Genomic DNA, 15,049 nt, shown 5'->3' on the forward strand with positions numbered 1-15,049 from the left:
GTATGTTATTTAATCAAGGCCATTGGGATGCAAAACGAATTATATACTGTAGGAATAAGGTTGTTATTTAATATTAGTACACCTTTTATATTATTATACATTTATTCAATACCTTTGTGGTTTTCTGCCGTGGTGCAGATGCATTCCAGGTCCGACATTATATATTATAACAAAGGCGAATTTATTTCTCACGCTAAAAATACCGTTTTTTACCGATACAAAATATTATTTCGGATATGTAAAGTTAAAGAAAATAATTGTGTATTAACAACAAGTGATACATTATGTGCATAGTGTGTTTAGCAGTCATCTGATAATCGTTTAAAATAAAAAAAATAATAAGTTATTGTAAAAGAAAATACATTGTACTATTATAATTCATGCTGCTCAACTAATACTATGTATAACTTCAAATGTTTTATTAATAATTTAAAATATAAAAAAAAGTTAGCTTGGTAGAAATATAAACAATATTTTTTTTTTATGAGATAAAATAATGTTGCAAACAACAAACTATACTAGATAACATTTACACAAAAAAAACCAACAACAAACAAAGCGAAACATTCACATTTTTAGAAAATAATATGTGACCTAAGGAAGTCCCATTCATATGAACGATTTTGAGATGAGATACGAATTTTCTTCAATTTAACCAAAGTACTACTACATTCCCATATCACTGACAGAATACGTTGATTATTTAATTTTTCCGAATCACTAGACAAACGTATATAGAGAACTTCCAAATCAGGAAAGGTTTGAAATAATTTGCACATTTGTAATCCAGTCAAATGTTCGTGATCTTCAATATAGTAGAAAGAACGTATTTCCTCAACTAAATGATATGTCTTCCATTCATTTGAGAGAATTGTAAGAGCTCTATCGCCCCATTTTTTAAATAGTTTTATTAAATATCTGTCATGCACTGGTGGCATAATTTCATATTCCGCTTTGTATAGTTGTAATATGATTGACATGTGTGCTACAATCTTGCATACATTTTCAGATGAATGTTCATTTGATGTATTTATAATTGACTCTACATTATGTAATACTATATTCTGGTATTTTGTAAGTTCATCTAAAAACAATTTTAGAAGTTGTATTAAGTGCAAACGGTCATTTCTAAGAAATGTTTTAAAGGAATTACTTAAATAATCAAAATCCTTTTCCAATTCTTTTTGAGTTATTAGTTCGTCCAATGATTTCAACACTGTTTGTTTGTATTCTTGATTCACATATTTAAAATATTTTGAAAATGAGTAATAATTTGAAGGTCTATTCGCCAGCCAGTGTTTCATTAGTTTGTCTGCATTAGGACCTAGAAAACTAATAGTGAAAGCTCTTGTCATGTGTAAATAAGTGTTCGTCCTTATTTTCTCACATTCCTCAGAATCTAAAGTCTCTATTTTGTTGGACAAGTAATACCCGGCCAATGCCTCTGACAATAGCCTATGTGGAAATCGGTAAATATCCTCAAAATGATCATTAAAAGTAGGAGGGTCTTCGTAAACAAACCCTAATTTTAGCGATAATTCTAAAGTTTCATGTTTTACTGTTCCTCTTAATTCTCTTTCCGTAAAATGAAGTACATTTTTCTGTAAACCAATGTAACTAATGTTTCCTAGTATTAAAATTGCATTTTCATAGTCAGGTGGAATTTCATCAAATGCTGATATCGGGTTTGTAGTATATTTATCACTTCTGTTAATAGACTGATTTATTACAGAACGAAAAATTTCTTTTAAATATTGTTTAAAATCTGTGGGAATTACTGGCTTGTGTTGCCATGAAGTACACATTTTAAGTAACAAAAATGGCGATGAAAACAATTCAAATATGTTTTTGTGATCACCACCCCAAACTCGTTTATCATGAGAATCAAGTTTAAATGCTTTGATCAATGACTGACCCAGATCAGGTTTTTCAATAAATTTGAAATACCTGGTAATATAATGCTTTATATTTTCTGCAGCGAATCCTTCTACTGTTACATGTACGTCATAATATCTATGTAATTGTACAGTAAAACCTGGTCGTGAAGTCAGAATAACTGTGCTGTGTTCCAGTTCTTCTCCTTTTAATATCATTGGAATGTCAACCCCAGATTTTAACTCATCGAATCCATCTACTAGAACAACTAATTCTCTGTCGTATTTCTGAATAAAATGGTTTATTGTTGTTCTGTTAGGGGAGCCTTTGTTGTTGAAAAAACTCTTTCTAAAATTATCAACAATTAAATCGGTTATGGATTGACCTTCCTTGATATCCCTGGCGTTTATAAGAAATAATATTTTATCAGCAAACGTAGGATCAGAATTGGTTGCCCAATTGTAAGATATGTATTGAAGCAAACATGTCTTACCACTTCCCCCATTTCCTGTCATCAATACTTTACATGGTTTTATAGAATTTATAATACTCAATAATTCTTTTAATGATATGTGGTGTTTTTTTTTCCCTCTTCTTACAGTATACGTAGTGAATAGTACTGGATCGGTAAACATCTTAGAAATATCATACCTACCAACATATTTGTTCCATGTTGGTGGTCTTATATTTGGAGGTCTAAATATTTTTTTCTGCTGTGCTTTTAAAAATGTTCGAATAATTTCATCTGAAATTTAAAACAATTGTCAATTCAACGATAACAATGTATTATGCTTGTCATCTATAATTGTCTTGAATTGTATTGTCGCTGTAAATTAGATTGGTGGTTAACATGGTTGTAACATGTTAATTGTATTAGTAAAAATGCAATTAACCAATATCCTATTTTGTATAATTTACACTTTATACTGGTAGGGCTTGGGTAGGACTTGGTGGGCTTGACCCTGGACTTGGTGTTTTGGACTTGTAGTGGCTGGCTACCAAATAATTAATTAAGTCATTATGTCGAAATTTCGATTTAGTGTGCCAAAATTTCGATTTAGTAAAATAAAAACAAACAGCCGTTCATTTAGGCCAAGTATGGAACGCATTAAGTCCCGATGGGCCATCAAGGACTAATATAATAGTGTTTAAAAAGGACTGAAACGTCTGATTGCCAAATATAAATGTTATGTGTTTCCTTTTTTTCTAATAAATATACTTACCTTCAGATGGAGGTTTGAAGGCGATGGCGATGGCGATGGCGATGGCGAAAATGGCGATGGCGATGGCGATGGCGAAAATACCGACAATTAAGCCAGTTTTTAGTGAGCAAGCTATACAAAATAAACGAAGACAAATTTTATGGTTTTTTTTATTATTCTCTATTTGCACGCTGCTGCTCTAGCCCGCTACGTCACAAGAGATGACTCATTTATTAACTGAAAGCAAGCAGCAGTTATAGTACTTGACACTGGCGTTTTTGCTAAAAAGGATTCTCGACTATAATTTATAGGTACCAGCTGCTGAACTCAAAAAAACGTCTGGGAAAAGATTCTAACGGTTGAATGACAAATCCCAAAGCATTTCTGGTATTTATGAGTCCCATGATATTATATAATACTGTAATTCACTGTCAGATAATCAAAACAGTCCATGAAAGTTTTTGCTTGACCTTAGCAATAAAATAAACTAAAGTGACAAAAATTGAGTCTGTGTTTCATATCAAAGTTTTTCACTTCTGTAACTTCTGTAACAATAATATTTATTCACATAAAAAATAGAAAAGAAACGTTTAATTATAACTCCATATATATAACAACCATTGTCTGACAGACAATATATAAGTATTTTTTTGCTTTAAATTACATTTTTTCAGGTAAAATAACTATTATGTGACAATAAAATGACACATTCAAAACAAATCTGAAATAAAAATATTTTCCAGAGGGACAATATATCTTTAAAACTGTTACGTCAATAAGCGAGCAGCGTTTTTTTGTAAGAAATATTTCTTGTTATTTATTCTTTTATAGTTCATCGGACGTACAAATATTTGAAATAACAATAATAATAATTATTATTATTACCTATTTTTGGTTCTTTGAATTTGGCTTTCTGTTTAGTTCTTAAATAGTCTCGAATAGACCTACTTTCATCTGAAATAGAAATATTTATTAATTCAGTGGATTAAAAAATATATTGATTGGGCCTACCATCTATGAAAGGCACTTCAATTATGACACGGAAGAAGAGTTGACATACATCAAATTTACGAAGATGAAGACGACATTATGCCATAACGCCCGCCTCATAGTGTATTTACTATAGGTGTAGTTGAGATAGGGTCTAGTGTCCAGAAATAACAATGACATTATTATGGGCGTTGTTATAGGTCATCTATGCTTGAAAAAATACATTGAGAAAATATTCAAATAGAGAAGATTTTATAATCTTCATATTAGGTAAAAAATAACCAAACTTGACTCCCTTATGTATTGAAGTAAGTGAAATATCCGACATATAAATGCCGATTTGGATGGTAGGCATAGTTTACTTACTTGTATCAACGAAATTAACAGATTCTACTACATGGTTCAGTCTAACTTCTCTTAACACCTCGATGAATTTCATCATGTTTCTTTCCGAGAGAATCAAGTTACGTTCAAGGTCCACAATCAAACTCCAGCTGTCTTCATATGGTTTTAAATATGTTTCTTCATACATTTCACTTATCTGTCTTGTATCACTTGGTGACATACTATTGCCAAGTCGCATTATCATATGTCTGTATTCACTAAATGACACATCTCTCTCTTCTGTTTTTGGGCGTAACAATTCTAATTCTGGCATCCGATATATTCGGTCCCAAACGCCATCTTGTTTTGTTACAGTTATGGTATCGTATATAAGATTGGGATTGTTGTGATTTAGTCCTTTATAAATACACAACAAGTTTAACAATTCCATCATTGATGAAGCATTCTCTATTCTAGCTTTGTCTGGCACCAAGTCTTTGTACAAAACTTTAATCATCCCGATTAGGCGAAATTGGTCAAACCAATCTGCCACAATTTGTTTCAACTGAATGAATTGATGCGTTGTTAAGGCTAGGAAAAGAAGATGAAATATTTAATTGAACCATTGGATTCTAGTCTCTTATGTATTACGCATTCCATAGAGGAATTGATATCTGAAATTACAGATATTATTAAAGACCATCTTGACTATAGTAAAAAGACTATTCACAATAGACTAAATATTAACATCGAATTGATGTTACTATTATTGAGAAATTCGGTTTTTGGGGACAATACATAACATCTTTAATATAAGGCTCTCTTTCACTAACCTGTTGTTATCTGTGTTTGTTCTGGTGCTGAAGCCGGTCTTGCTGCCAATGTTGGTTCCAGTGTTTGAATAACCGCAGGCTGATAGGGTGTTGCTATAATTCACATGCAGTTACACCAAGAAACACAAAAGAAACCAAAATATAATAAGCTTATAATTCACCAAAATGTAATTACGAATAACAGTAATTTATACTTTGTTTACTTATTTAATGTTTTAATTTTATTTCATTTGTATTCTAAAAAACATGGCATTTTATGATAGTAACTGTTCATTTGATTTTGTTTATATGGAATTTTATGTCGATTAATGTGCAAATTACCACCAAACTACTGTGTAATGTGTATGATAATAAACCCTTCTTATTTAGACTAATAATGTGTGGTAGGTAGGCATACCTAGTAAAATATGTTCTGATACTTTGTTTAAAACTGTTGCAAACATTTTAATCTTTTGTTGTGAATCCAAGTGTCCAGCTTTCTCAATGTGATATACAACATCCCATATGTTGTCGAAGTTGAAGGCACTCAGTTTATAGAATGCAGTCAATTTTATCAAGTCGTTTCCTCCAACGTTTTTAAGTGCTATAAACAGTGTTTTGCGGTATTTTGTCAGGCATACTGTGTTTGTTGTGCAATTGTTTTTCTTGTATTTGTTTATGCAATCTGTCGCTGAGGACAGCATAGTAACTTCAGATATGTCCAACAGCAGTCTCACATCAGTTTTAGAAATAAATCCATGATCATTAAGTTTGTTAAACAGATATAAGGCTATGTCTGATTGATCTAGATCTCGAATAGGTAGAATACCATATAGAAGCATTCTTAACTCTCGGACTGTCACACCAGTATAGTGTTTGCTAAGTTTTTTCAGGAAGTTTCTGAATTTTACATTACCATCCATTTTTAATCTGTAAAAATATAATTGTAAAAATAGCAAAATATTTTCAAACAATGAGACCTAAAAATGTTTAGATGTTCCATGCTTTCTATTGAGGCAGTATTTGTGTAGTTGTTTGATTTTAGTCGTAATTTCAGCTAACTTTAAAGCTCAGGTACAGGCATGAATTTTAAATATAATATTTGGTTAATTGTACATAAATCAAATATTTGTAACAGAAATCAAGAAAAAAAAACATGAATTTCCCTTAATATGGCCAAATACAAAATTTGCAAAATTCTTCCATAAAAACCAGGAAGACCTTTTTTCAGTAGTTAGGTAGTTAACCTAATGTAATAACATGTCTTGTGACTCCCTAGAAGGTGAAAAAAGATGGTGGATATACGGTGGATAATTTTTGCTATAGCATGAAAATTAAAATTTGAAGTTGAATAAAAATTCCAGAAATGTAATATTCAAGTTATATTACCTATACTTAGTCATCTGATAAAATTTGTTACCACACTGTTTATTTTTCGTAGCTTTTTAAAATGCCTCTCTATTTACAAAATTTGTGTACAAAAAAATAGAGATTTTACTGTGTAATTTGAACTATCTGAACTGATAAGAAAATGCTTATTTTCAACAAGCTCGTGTAACACAAATAAAATCCCAAAAATTATGAAACATAGGGGAAACTATAGATCGATAATTATTGGAATGCATGATCAATAGAAATTTTTTGCCCGCACCTGGCCTTTAAAAAGTATTTATTTATAATTCTAAGTCTATTAGTGTAGGTTCATTCTGAAAAAAGGGATTGGAAAGTGAATTTAGGTAGATTAGTGGTTAACGTGCTTGCCTTCTAATACCAAGGTCCCAGGGCTCAACTCTGACCTAGTGCCAGGGTTGTAACTCACGACTCTTTCAAATAAGACTTTAGTTTATAAGTACGATAAATTATAAAATAGTTTATCCATCCTGTAATTGGCGAGTTACTTACTGTTGGATACGTATGAAAAATAATAATAATAATATCCTGGATTGATAAAGTGCCTAATGTAGTGAACAATTTTGATAAAAGTGGTACCTATGACCGTTTTAAGTCAAAATAAGCACTACTACACTATCTCTAACTCAGTTCTAAACCAGCTGCGCCACACCCCGAAAAAGCTTTAGATGACTACGTTTTATATTGAATTTTTCATAAATAATTACTATTAATCAGTCTAAAATAAATAAATTATTGAATTGGAATATTAAAAATGCTTACCCCATGCTTATCCCGTCTGTTTGCTAGAAATAAACTGATTCGTTTATGAGCTTAATGAGTTTTTTGTAATCAAGATGGCGAACTATTCAACAACAACGCCATGAATCGATATAACAATGTATTCAATGATGCATAAATTATGAGCAGCAGCGTCATAGGCTACGTTATCATTATTCTTTTGTTGACATTTAATAAATAAATTTAGGAAACCTGGTTTTTCGCTTCTTTTAAATCCAAGGGTTAAATAACTTGTAAAAAGGGTAAAGCAAGGTACAGTATGGTCATGGAAATTGTTCTTAACTCCATGTTTTACATCAAATTGTTTCTATATTAGTACAATTGAGTATTTATTAATAAATATGCAACGTATGCTTATACTATGGAAATAATATTAATAAATTGGTCAAATGTTTACTCTGACGTAATTTTGTAGTTTAAACTAAGTACTTTAAAAACACTCTCGCGTGTGCTTAGTACGTACAAACTTACTTCCGAGGGCAAACATCTGACCAATTACTCCTAACTCCTAAAATAGATAATAATTAAGTTTCCATAATTTATACTAATTATTTATATCATAGATTTATGTTCTATCATAGAGATATTATAGTGACACTATCTATTTTGATTTTGATTTTTTATATTTTTTATTGTATGTAATTTGGTTTAGTTATCTTACTTTGTTCTTTTTCTTCTTTTTTTATATCAATTCTGTTTACAGTCATCAAATAATTCACCACAGCTGAAATAATTTAATCTATGCTTTCCTGTTTATTGATGTCCCTAATTTGGGTTCCTATTGTTCCTTATTATTTTTGCTGGTAGACACTGTGTATCAAGAATGTGTATATCTTAACATAGATTCTAAGTACTGTATATTCCTTTGTTCATATACTAATTGATATGCTAATTTAGTGTCCAAGCTTATGTATGTGGGTTGCATTTAATTGGTTTTAGTATTACAGTTTATTTTTAATTTGGTTTTATCGAACTTCCGTTTTATCTGAGCATTATCTGTTTTAATCTAGTCTATCTTTATTTTGATACTCATATATTTTTATATTGTATGTTTAATTGTTTTAAGGATGCACCATTATTATGTGTGCCGCTGTTCAAAAAGCGTTTTCCAAATAAATTATTATTATTATTATTATTATTATCTCTATGTTTCTATCTGTACTGTATGTTGTTTATACTGTATTTGTTTGTGATTTACCTGTACTGTTGATTCTTCTAATTCCCAATGAACCATGACATTCTGCTTTTTGTTAAATAACAAAAAGACGTGTTTTACAAATATTTGTTATGTACTGAATAGATTAGTATAAGGCCTATAACAGGCTGGTGGATATAAATTATATAAAAATAAGGTTTTTTGTTTAATATTAGTACACCTTTTATATTATTATACTTGTATTCAATACCTTTGTGGTTTTCTGCCGTGGTGCAGATGCCAGGTCCGACATATCGTATACTTTACTCCAACAAAGACGTATATTTTCTCACGCTAAATATACCCTTTTTTATTTCATCCAATTATGAACCTATTTTTTCTTACCACAGTTTACGTTGTATCCATCTCATGTTCCAGTGTCACACTGTTGTTTTCATCCGCCTCACTAATTTTATATTAGGAATTAATCAGTTCGATTTTGTTCCTGTATGAATGAATTCTCCAAAGAATAAAATACCCGCGCTAGTAATAGCTGAGTGTGTAGAGTTATCATTCAATTGTAAAGTGTCTATCAGAAGGACACCAATGATCGCAACAGAAAATATAGAACAATGCTAGTAAATACTGTTCAATTTAATTTACAAGTAATTCAATTTATTTTCTCAATTCAATTTATTTTCTCAATTCAATTTATTTCCACAATATAATAACATACAGAATAATAAATACAATGAAGTAATCATGTGGGGGAGGGTCATGTAAGTCATAAAGACTTTAAGTTTGAGCCACCCAAGATATAACATTAAATACAAATACGAAAAAGAAAAACATATATACATAAACTAATAATACATAAAAAAAACAAAGCTACAATTTCTATTTAAACCATTTTATCCGATCTTAACTGGTCTTATAAAATATATATATTTAACGTTCATCATATCTTGAAAATAAATAGTTCTTGTATACTAATTTAAATTTAGAAATTATAGGTGCATTTTTAATATCTACATGGATTGAATTCTATAATTTAGCTCCATGGTATTTAATAGAGTTCTTGGTCAAATTGTGTGTACATTTAGGTAAAAGATAATCATTTGCATTACGTGTATTATGACTTTGTAGTTGACTATGTTTCATAAAGTAGTTATTAAATGATTTTGGAGTTTCTTATTTTTGTATTTGTACATAAAGAAAGCAGATTGCAAACTATTGATATCATAGGCCTATTTAGTGGTTTGGTATGGGCTAGATAAGTTGATTTAGAACAAATACGAAGCGCTTATTTCTGTAATTTAAAGAGATGGTCCAACTTTGTAGTTTAACCGTAGAAGTCCATGGGCATTGAACATATTTATTTGTAACAGTTCCCCATAACAAAATTACAATACGACAAATATGGAAGAACCGTGGTATTATATAATGAAAAAAAGAATATTTATTGGTAAAATATATTGAAGCTTTCTCATTACTCCATTTCTTGAAACCTGAGTAGAAATGTCAATTGTGATTCAAAGAAAATTTGTATGTTGTTTTTCTTTAATTAAAATATTATCAATTTAAATTATTATTATTCCCTCTGACGTGTCTTGCAAACTATTTAAAAAAATAGTTTTATCAATATTCAGCGATAGTTTATCAGCCTTAACCGATCTTGAGACACAAAGTAATTCCCTGTTAAGTATTTCAAAAAGATTATTAATATTTTTATCATCAGCATATAATATAACTATAAAATGGAAAAACACATAGAACAAGTAAATGAATTGAAATAAATAATAGAATAAACATGGCTGTATTTACAATTTCGAATTGAATTTAAAAGATACAAAGAATCATTATAAAGGCTAGCACGCATTATCTTTTATAGCATAGTCTTAGCCTATAAAAGGTTAAACCGATACCTATAACAAACCCACGTCAAGTATTTTTTTAATGGATAAAAACCAAAAAAACGAATTAAAATCAATAACAAAAAAGATCTGCTATCAATTGTATAAAAATGTATAATCAAGAAGTCAAAAAAATGTATAGAAAATATAAGTTTGCACCACGCATAAACAAAGCTACAACTTTATGTACATATTTCATTTGTTCATAGGATAATTTCTTTTCATAGATATTAACTTGTTTTTGATAATTGTACCATTTTTATAACCTTCACCTAGAATTTTAATAACGGTATCTTTAATAAAAAGACGTATCAAGTTTGAAAAATATAGATAAAAATAAGAGTAAAATAAAGATAAATATATTAGTATACTTCCGGTGACAGATTAACATCGTTAACATTCTATTTAAATCTGTAATTCTTACGTGGTGATATCAAAAAATCGTTCAATTATTTGATTGATAAAATATGATATTTCTAAGAGATGTAACTGTAATTGAAATGTATAACTATCGATTAGCGTCACTATCGATATTCGAAACATCACTCAGCTGTAAAAAGATGCAATTTATTTTTTCTTTAAATATGTCATCTATACATAGGCCTATATACAAAAAACAAACGAAAACATTCCAAATGTTTAGAAAGTTCTAATATGTGACCTAAGGAAGTCCCATTCATATGAACGATTTTGAGATGAGAGACGAAATTCCTTCAATTTAACAAAGCTACTACTACATTCCCATATCACTGACCTAATACGTTGACTATTTAGTTTTTCCGAATCACTAGACAAATGTATATAGAGAACTTCCAAGTCAGGAAAGGTTTGAAATAATTTGCACATTTGTGACCCAGTCAACTGTTCGTGATCTTCAATATAGTAAAAAGAACGTATTTCCTTAACTAAATCATATTTCTTCCATTCATTTGAGAGAATTGCAAGAGCTTCATCACCCCGCTTTTCAAGTAGTTTTATCAAATATCTGTCATGCATTAGTAACTCAATTAGTTTAATCAAATTATTGTTATGCATTGGTGGCATATTTTCATATTCTGCTTTGTATAGTTGTAATATGATTGATATGTGAGCTACAATCTTGCACACATTTTCAGATGAATATTCATTTGATTTTATAATTGACACTACATTATTTAATAGTGTAGACTGGTTTTTTGTAAGTTTATCTGAAAACAATTTTAAAAGTTGTATTAAGTGTAAATTGTCCCTTTTAAGAAATATTTTAAAGGAATTATTTAAACATTCACTATTATTTTTCATTTTAGGAGACAGGCTTATTGGGTTGTCCAATGATTTCAATACTGTTTTTTCGTATTCTTGATTCACATACTTGAAATATTTTGAAAATGAGTAATAATTTGAGGCCCTATTTACCAACCAATGTTCCATCAATTTGTCTGCATTGGGACCTAGAAAACTGATAGTGACAACTCTTGTCATGTGTAAATACTCGTTTGTCCTGATTTTCTCGCATTCCTCATAATCTAAAGTCTCAATTTTGTTGGACAAGTAAAACCCGGCCAATGCCTCTGACAATAGCCTATGTGGAAATCGGTAAGTATTCACAAAACAATCTTGAATAATAATATTTTCTTTGTAAATAAATCCTATTTTCAGCGTTAAGTCAACTACACTTTTATTTAATAGTTTTTCATCAAAATTAAGTACATTTTTCTGTAAATTAATGTAACTAATGTTTCCTAGCATTAAAATTGCATTTTCATAGTCAGGTGGAATTTCATCAAATGCTATTATCGGCTTTGTAGTAGATTTATCACTTCTGTTAATAGACTGATTTATTACAGAACGAAAAATTTCTTCTAAATATTGTTTAAAATCTGTGGGAATTACTGGCTTGTGTTGCCATAAAGTACACATTTTAAGTAACAAAAATGGCGATGAAAACAATTCAAATATGTTTTTGTGATCACCACCCCAAACTCGTTTATCATGAGAATCAAGTTTAAATGCTTTGATCAATGACTGACCCAGATCAGGTTTTTCAATAAATTTGAAATACCTGGTAATATAATGCTTTATATTTTCTGCAGCGAATCCTTCTACTTTTACATGTACGTCATAATATGTATCTAAATGTACAGTAAAACCTGGTCGTGAAGTCAGAATAACTGTGCTGTCTTCCAGTTCTTCTCCTTTTAATATCATTGGAATGTCAACCCCAGATAACTCATCGAATCCATCTACTAGAACAACTAATTCTTTGGCGTGTCTTTCGATAAAATACCTTATAGTTTTATTATTTAATGTATTCAGCTTAACATTAGCATTTACAATTATTTCTGTGATGTTTTGATCTACATTGATGTCTCTGACGTTTACAAAAAATAATATTTTACCAGTAAACGTAGCATCGTTGTCGGTCGCCCAATTATAAGATATATATCGAAGTAATGCTGTCTTACCAATTCCCCCATTTCCGATCACCAATACTTTGCATGAGTCTCTGGACTTTATAATGGCCAGTAAATCTTTTAATGTATGCGTTTCAATTTTTTTGTCTATAGTGGTTTGTAGTATTGGATCGGTGAACAGCTGCGAAATATTATAATCCCTCTTCGTACAGTTTACGTTCCATGTTGGTGGTCTTACTTTGTGGATTTTTAATTTGTGTTTCTGCTGTGCTGTTAAATAGTTGCGAATAATCTCCTCTGAAATATTAAAAAAAACAGATTATAAATTGTGCCTACCATCTATTAAAATAAATATAATATATACATGAGAAACAATAAAAGCAACATCGGACCTACTTACCTTGTCTTAATTCATCGTTGGGAATGTAGAATAGCCCTAAAAATACTGTAAATATTGTGACCATCGTCGCCACACCTAGGCCTACTATAAAAAACAAACAAAACATTTTACCATTATTTTTTAAGCATTTTTATTCCTTAACGTATTCATTCCTTAACATATTCTTTTCTTAACGATTTCATTTCTTTAACGTATTTCATTTATTTCTTAACATAATTATAATCTTAATAATAATCTCCCAATTCATTTTTTTTAACATATTAATTTCTTAAAATAGCATACGACATTCATTTCTTAGCATATTAAAGACACTATACCTATGTTTTTTTACCTAATTTAAGCTCACACACTAAATTTTATGTAAAAATAAATACTACATGCGATAGTTTTTGTCGCCGTTAAAAATGTGAAAAATAAGGCGATTCTAATAATTTTAGCGGCCCGCTATAAATCCCAACATGTATCGCGCGCTATTTTCTCTTTTTCACGCTGCTGCTCTAGCCCGCTACGTCACAAGAGATAAATCATTCAGATATAAAGCATAGCTGCAGTTATAGTACTAGACACTGACATTTTTGCAAAAAATGATTCTCGACTATAATTTATAGGTACCACCTGTTGAATCCAAAAAACGTCTGGGAAAAGAGTCTAACGACAAATCCCAAAGCATTTCTGGTATTTATGAGTCCCATGATATTACTAAAATTCGCTGTCAGATAGTCATTGAATTATTATCGAAAAAGTCCATTGAAGTTTTTGTTTGTAATAGGATACTTGAAGTATCTAGGCGTGATGAAGTGACCCCCAGACGTGACCTTAGCAATAACAATAAGCGAGCAGCGTTTTTTGTAAGAAATATTCTTGTTAAATCATAATTTACCATACAACTTACATTTAAGACAAGGAATGACTATGGTTTAATGTTTTTAAAGTAATATGCATTATTTTTACAAAACGTCACAAATTGTAGGGAATGGGTCTTTAACTTAATATCATTTTTAACTTATTCATTTTTCAACATGTTCATTTTTATTAGAATATATATTCTTTTCGTAACCAATTCCTTTCATTTCATCACATATTCAATATTAATTCCATGTGTGAAATTGCATTTTGAATTCGTCAATGATCTATTTGTGTATTATAACCTTGAATTCAAAAAAAATATAAGTTGTTTAAATTAAAATAATTCCCGTATATAAATTTGCTGATACATATTTTGCTATTTAAGGCCCTGTTCAGACCCATGGCGTTAGACCGTTTAGCGTACGACGCTAAAAGAATGTGTGTCTGAACAGTTGGGGATTAGCGTACAACGCGTCATACAACGGTTGTAGCGTTGTAGTGGAAAACGGTTGATAGTACCGTTTTAGCGTACGACGCTACTGTAAGTCAACGTTGTATCCAATCAGAACGTTTCCTGTTATGACGCGAAACAAGGTTTGACCTAGGCTGACATCTTGTATCGTCAATGTGTGAGATGGATTTCAATAACAAAAAGGCCAGAATAAATAAGGCCTAACTACACTACAAATACAACTGTTACAAAGGCTACAAACCATTATCAACTGATTACCATTATATTTTCTAACAAATGACATAAATACATGCACCTTGTATTTAAACATAGGGACTATGATCCCATCCGCTTTTAGGCCTAGCTAGGCCTAGAGCCATTCACGCATTTCATTCAAGCTAAAAACTAGCGTGGGACATCAAGTCACTCATTCATACAAGGCAGACTAGACTGGACAAGTTTAATGCTGAAAACCCCCTAACTCCTAAAAAAATCAGTAAACAAACAAGGGGTGTCCC

At 30.3% G+C, this 15,049-nt stretch overlaps 1 protein-coding gene across 1 annotated transcript; it reads right to left on the reverse strand.

Annotated features, from left to right (window-relative positions):
* Window positions 1-575: 575 nt before the first annotated feature.
* Window positions 576-7,447, reverse strand: LOC140058331 (uncharacterized). The gene is made up of 7 exons (XM_072103894.1): window positions 7,376-7,447; window positions 5,622-6,133; window positions 5,225-5,317; window positions 4,434-4,982; window positions 3,963-4,031; window positions 3,099-3,209; window positions 576-2,620 (listed from the first exon to the last, which is right to left on the reverse strand). The coding sequence occupies exons 1-7, from the start codon at window positions 7,378-7,380 to the stop codon at window positions 576-578; spliced, it is 3,384 nt and encodes a 1,127-aa protein (XP_071959995.1). The 5' UTR covers window positions 7,381-7,447.
* Between the last annotated feature and the right edge of the window lie 7,602 nt (window positions 7,448-15,049).

This window comes from Antedon mediterranea, chromosome 9, assembly GCF_964355755.1.
Source record: "Antedon mediterranea chromosome 9, ecAntMedi1.1, whole genome shotgun sequence".
Taxonomy (NCBI): domain Eukaryota; kingdom Metazoa; phylum Echinodermata; class Crinoidea; order Comatulida; family Antedonidae; genus Antedon; species Antedon mediterranea.

Bases quoted from the DNA above. Each gene is read 5' to 3' on its own strand.
- LOC140058331 (XM_072103894.1), bottom strand. The intron at 5,318-5,621 runs GTATGCCTACCT...TGTGAATTATAG, and splicing joins ATCAGAACATATTTTACTAG to CAACACCCTATCAGCCTGCG. The intron at 3,210-3,962 runs GTAATAATAATA...TATTTTGTATAG, and splicing joins ATTCAAAGAACCAAAAATAG to CTTGCTCACTAAAAACTGGC.